This window comes from Olea europaea, chromosome 11 (assembly GCF_002742605.1).
Source record: "Olea europaea var. sylvestris chromosome 11, O_europaea_v1, whole genome shotgun sequence".
Classification (NCBI taxonomy): Eukaryota; Viridiplantae; Streptophyta; class Magnoliopsida; order Lamiales; family Oleaceae; genus Olea; species Olea europaea.
Genome location: NC_036247.1, coordinates 488,103 through 494,277, shown reverse-complemented (window position 1 = coordinate 494,277; position 6,175 = coordinate 488,103). Strand labels below are relative to the sequence as shown.

General features: G+C 36.8%; 1 protein-coding gene across 1 annotated transcript; it reads right to left on the bottom strand.

The window, feature by feature from the left end:
* Positions 1 to 4,160: 4,160 nt before the first annotated feature.
* Positions 4,161 to 5,566, bottom strand: LOC111402846. Its single transcript, XM_023031149.1, has 2 exons — positions 5,452 to 5,566; positions 4,161 to 5,116 (listed from the first exon to the last, which is right to left on the bottom strand). Exons 1-2 carry the CDS (start codon positions 5,564 to 5,566, stop codon positions 4,161 to 4,163), a joined length of 1,071 nt encoding a protein of 356 aa, XP_022886917.1.
* Positions 5,567 to 6,175: the final 609 nt, after the last annotated feature.

Below are 6,175 nucleotides of genomic sequence, written 5' to 3'. Positions count from 1 at the left end.
TGAAAAAATATTTCAATCGCGCTTTGCTGACATGGAAAAAGCAAAAATTAAAGGGGGGGGGGGGGGGGGGGGTAACAAAAGGAGAGCATCCTTAACAGGTTATTATATCATGTAAATATTCACATACATATTTGTTCTCAAAACAGGTGGGGGGGGGGGGGGGGAAGCAACGTTCAAAAAACCCAAAAATCGGCTCAATGTTTCAACTCGCATAATCCCAATTTCAGAAATATAAAGATAAGATAAGGAGAATTGGCTGAATGATTGAAGAAAATTGAAATTAAATTGTATTGATTTCTCACACAGTAAGCTATACAGAGGTATGTGTGTGTGTGTGTGTGTGTGTGTGTGTGTGTGTATATCAAAGACTATTCTAGAAGAATATTTACATGTAATACAGATTTACATAACAAATTCTCTAACTAATACTGAATTTCTCTTCCTTCTCTAAAGAGTTCTTATTCTGTTATTATTGTGTAGTAGTTAATTCCCAATGTGTCCTTCCTTTGTTGACTGTGTTGCTGAATCTGTTTTCTTTCTAATTCAGCAGCTTTGTCACCTTCCAATAACCCCCCGCAAGATGGATAATATATGTCTATTAGTCCCATCTTGAGCATACATAAATAAAAACTTTGAGAGTTCAAGGCTTTGGTTAGAATGTCTGCAATTTGTGACCTGCTAGGAAAATGTTTGCTAACAATCTGTCCATCTTGAATTTTATCACGAACTAAATAACAATCGAGTTCTATGTGTTTGGTCTTTTGTGAAAAACTGGATTGGTAGCTATATGAACGGCTGATTTGTTGTCACAATATAGGAAAGCTGCTTGGGGATGAGCTATCTTTAGATCTTCAAATAAGTACCTGAACCATGTCAATTCACAGCACAAATCTGCCATAGCTCTGTATTCTGCCTCCGAAGATGATCTTGAAACAACATGTTGCTTCTTTGATTTCCAAGACACCAATGATTTTCCAATTAACACACAATAACCTGTCACTGAACGCCTGGTATTAGGACAAGCTCCCCAATCCAAATCGCTATATTCATGTAACTGTAACGTTGAATTTGTTGGATAGAATACTCCTTGACCTGGGGCTCTCTTGATATATCTAAAGACTTTGTGCGCTACGTGGAGATGTGGAATTCTAGGACTTTCCGTAAATTGGCTTAACAATTGGACCGAGTATGAAATATTAGGTCTAGTTATTGTTAGATACAATAATCTGCCAACCAATCTTTTATAAAGTCCAGGTTCAGAGAGTAGTTCCCCTTCATCTTTGATCAACTTCACATTTTGGTCCAATGGTATCCTTACAGGGGTTGAACCAATTGTTCCTGAATCATTCAAGATATCAAGAGCATATTTCCTTTGGCATACATAAATGCCTTCTGCAGACCTGGCTACTTCTATTCCAAGAAAGTACTTTAGTTTACCAAGATCCTTGATCCTAAATTTGTCATGAAGAGAAATTTTAAGATGGTCTATCATACTAATGCAATTTCCAGCCACAATTATATCATCAACATATACTAGAACTACAGTAAAGGAAGCACCATTACTCTTAGTGAACAAACTATAATCTGCCTTTGATTGAATATACCCTTGTTCGATGATAAATTTGGAAAGTTTGGCATACCATTGGCGTGATGCTTGCTTCAAACCATACAAGCTCTTTTGAGCATACAAACTTTCTTGTTTTCAGCTTTAAAGTAACCAGGGGGGATCTCCATATAGACCTCTTCTTCTAATTCACCGTGTAAGAATGCGTTATTGACATCAAACTGAAAAAGATGCCATCCTCTTATGGCTGCCACTGCTAGCAACGTTATGACTGTGGCAAGTTTGGCAACGGGTGAGAATGTCTCGTGATAATCAATTCCTTCTTGTTGTGTGTATCCTTTAGCAACAAGTCTTGCTTTGAATCTTTCTACGCTCCCATCAGCATTGAACTTTACTTTGTATACCCATTTACAGCCTATTGCTTTCTTGCCAGGAGATAGGTCGACTAAAACCCAAGTGTCATTAAGTTCAAGAGCTTCAATCTCAGTTTCCATGGCTGCATTCCACTCAGGGAAATTTTGGGCTTCTTGGTAATTTCTAGGTTCAGATTGAAAAGTGATAGAGGTAACGAAAGCTTTATGTGAATCTGATAATTTCTCATAAGAAACACAAGTGTTAAGAGGATAGTGATTACCTAAAGAGTTTTGTTCCTTCAGCTTGTCCACCTGTGAGATGGGTGAAGGGAGGTGGCTTGATGGCATATGAAGTCCTGAAGATATGCTGGTGCTTTTCAGATTCTTGCTGACGTACGAGAAAAATGAGTGAAAAAGAGTTGTTGAGGTCTAGATTATCAGTGTTAGTGTCAGGCTGGGATTTATCATGGTCAGAATTTTGTAAAAAATCTTCCATGGGCTGAACGGTTTGGTAATTTGTTTCTGGCACATCAATGTCATGACTAGTATTTGGGAATGTGGTAATTGTTTCATTGTGAAGTATGAGATCTTGAGTGGAGCTCATATTGTTTTGATCTGTCTTAATGGAATTTTCTTTGAAAGGAAAAATATTCTCATAAAACACTACATTTCTAGAAACAAAAATTTTCCTGGTTTCGAGGTCTAGTAGAGTATATCCCTTGACTCCAAATGGATAGCCTATGAACACGCATCTTTTTGCTCTAGGATCAAATTTGTGTCTTCCATTGACAATGGTGGTAGCAAAGGCAAGACAACCAAATACTTTGAGATGGTTGTAAAGTGGTCTTTCGTTGAATAAGATCTAATAAGGGCTTTTGTTTTTCAATATGGATGAAGGAGTCCTATTTATGAGATACACTGCGGTTAAAACATAATGGTTCCAATATTTCAATGGGATTCCACTTTGAAATTTCAAGGCCCTAGCTATGTTAAGAATGTGTTGATGTTTTCTTTCAACAATAGCATTTTGTTGGGGTGTTTCAATACAAGTTTTGTGGTATATAATGCCTTTTTTAAGGTAAAATTCTTTCATATTGAACTCCCTACCATTATCCGTTCTAATGATTTTAATTTTAGCTTCAAATTGTGTTTCAACCATAGCACAAAAGCCTTGCAGTGCACTGGTAGCATCAGATTTTAGTTTTAAGGTATATACCCAAGTGCATCTGCTAAAATCATCCACAATGGTTAAGAACTATTTAGAACCATCACTACCAATTTCATTACAAGGACCCCAAATGTCACAATGTAGTAATTCAAAACATTTTCTAGTTTTGTGAGTGCTCTTAGGAAAAGGAAACTTGTGCATTTTAGATAAAGGACATATAGAGGAAAACTTATTACTGGATGACTTTGAAAATTGAACATCATCATCTACACTAAGGATAGAGTAAGACGTGTGTCCTAATCTGTAATGCCAAACCAAAACTTTGGGTATTAGAGGTCATTGAAGCGGAGATTGGAAACTGGTTATGTAACTTGCTTAAGTAATCTGATAAGGCTGAAGAAGAAACATCCTTGAGCATCATATGATAAAGCCCTTCCTTCACTTCACCCATGCCAATCGTTTTCCAAGCTGAAAGGTCATGGATGAAATAATAACGAGAGAAGAAGATTAGGCAACATTTCAGCATTTGTGTTAACTTTTTGGCAGAAACGAGATAAAATGAAAAATCAGGCACACAAAGAACATCTTCAAGTATCATAACATCAGTGACTTTAACTGTTCCTATGTGGGTAACTGGGACCGTGTTACCATTTGGTAGAGCAATAGAGTACGCAACTTCAGCACAAATGGATGAGAAAAATGAAGTGGAGCAGATCAATATGATCTGTTGCTCCTGTATCAAGAATCCAAGAAATGTCCATTATGTTAAATTGCTTTGATTTAAAAATAGACATGCATAGAGATATACCAGAGAGTTGATGTATGTTTTCATCAGTAGAAGTGGAGGCAATAATGTTTTAAGCATTATTGACTGAGTGGGTTTGAGAGTTGTTGACTGGTTTGAGGAAAGTCATTAGCTGAGAAATCTATTCTTGACTTAAGTACGCCTGAGATTTGTTGTTCCCAACCTCGTGTGCAGGAGATAGAGTTGCAATAGCTTGGTTTGCTGATCCCTTTTCTTTTCCACTAAACTCGTGGCCTGGACGATAGCCAAGGAGTTTGAAACATTTGTCCACTAAATGGCCAGGAACTTGACAATAAGTGCAAACTGGTTTGTCTGGATTTGCTTTGAAACATCTTTCAAGTGAATGCCCTGGAATTTTGCAAAATGTGCAGTAGTATCTATCCCTCCTTTGAGTATTTTTTTCCCTTTTTCTTTAAAGCTCCCCCTTGCAAGAAGTGCCATAGACTCATGTGAAGACCCCTCAGTTGATATTTCCCTCATTTTCTCCTCTTGTTGTATTATTGAATAAACTTCATTCAAGATGGGAAATGGTTTAATTAGCAAGATTTGTGCCTTGATCCCTTTATATGAATCGTTCAAACCCATCAAAAATTTAATTACCCAATCCCTTTGTTGATTTTGAATAACAATCTTTGAACTCCCACAACTACAATTAGGCACAGCTTCATAATTCATGAGTTCATCTAGAAGAGTTTTGAATTTGGAGAGATAGACACTTACAGGTTTTTCATTTTGTAGTAACATACTTATTGCCTGCTTAATTTCAAAAATTCGAGGTGTATTTTGTTGAGCAAAATGCTGTTCCAGCTCAATCCATAGCTGGTGCGCTGTCTCGGCATATGTGGTGCTACACTTGATGTCAACAGCAATGGTGTTTTGCATCCAGGTAATCACTATATCATTGCAACGCAGCCAGTGCTCCATGAGTGGATCATTTGGATCTGCAGGCTCTTTTAAGCTTCCATCAATGAATGCTAACTTGTTTTTGATTCGTAATGCCCTCTTCAATGAACGAGCCCATGAGTGATAGTTATTAGCATCCAAAGTATGAGTAACAAGCATGGCTCCAGTGTTGTCATTGCTCCCAATAAAATATGGACTGTTTGGTTGGGTAGGATCATGATTTACAATATTTGATGGATTACCAGACTGATTAACATTTGAATTTTGGGTTTGGATTTGATCTGTGTTTATATTTCCAGCATCGAAATCCTCCAAAACAGGCTCTAATACCATTTCAGAAATATAAAGATAAGATAAGGAGAATTGGCTGAATGATTGAAGAAAATTGAAATTAAATTGTGTTGATTTCTCACACCGTAAGCTGTACAGAGGTATGTGTATATATATATGCCAAAGACTATTCTAGAAGAATATTTACATGCAATACAGATTTACAAAACAAATTCTTTAACTAATACTGAATTTCTCTTCCTTCTCTAGAGAGTTCTTATTCTGTTATTGTTGTATAGTGGTTAATTTCCAATGTGTCCTTCCTTTGCTGACTGTGTTACTGAGTCTGCTGTCTTTCTAATTCAGCAGTTTTGTCACCTTCCAATACCCAGTAACCAACCCATATAATCCCACAACCGTTTGGTTTTCCCCAAATCTCGCAAACCCTCCAATGCTAGCACCAAATCTCTCAAACCATCCAATGTTGCCACAACAAAAGGCATCTCTACATTGTTTCTCTTGCCGCTCTAGAAGAGCCGAACCTCATCTTTGTCTAACACAGTTACCCAGCTACGCCAGAATAATCTTCAAAGGCATTCGTGAGTTGTTTGGCGATGGGTCCCATCTTCTCCAACAAAATTTATAGCAAGCAGAAGTAAGTTTGTTGTTAGGTTTAGATGGGCGTGGATTTGGTTGCAAGAAATCAATATTGTAGCATGTAAACACAATAAATTTGCTTTGGTATATTTTATGACCAAATACGAATCTATTGGGATGGTGATGGTGCTAGATTTTATGACAAAGGAAGGTGATGTTGGTAGTGGGGTGTCGTGGGATGAATTTATAATTTGATTCTCCTGTATCTTTAACGGTTTAAATATGTCATTTAATCATTTTAATTAAATTAAGATTGATAGTCAGTTTTTTGGTAGCTTGAATGGAAAGGTAAATGGAATGACAATAATTCTAGTTTTGTGTTCGTATTTTGATTAATGTAGATTCATGTTTTGAAGTGGCATTTTGCTGTGAAATTCGAATCTGTTTTTAAGGTTGACATTCAGTTTAATTTGTAGCTTCAATGGAGTGGAAATTGGAATTACTATAATTACGCA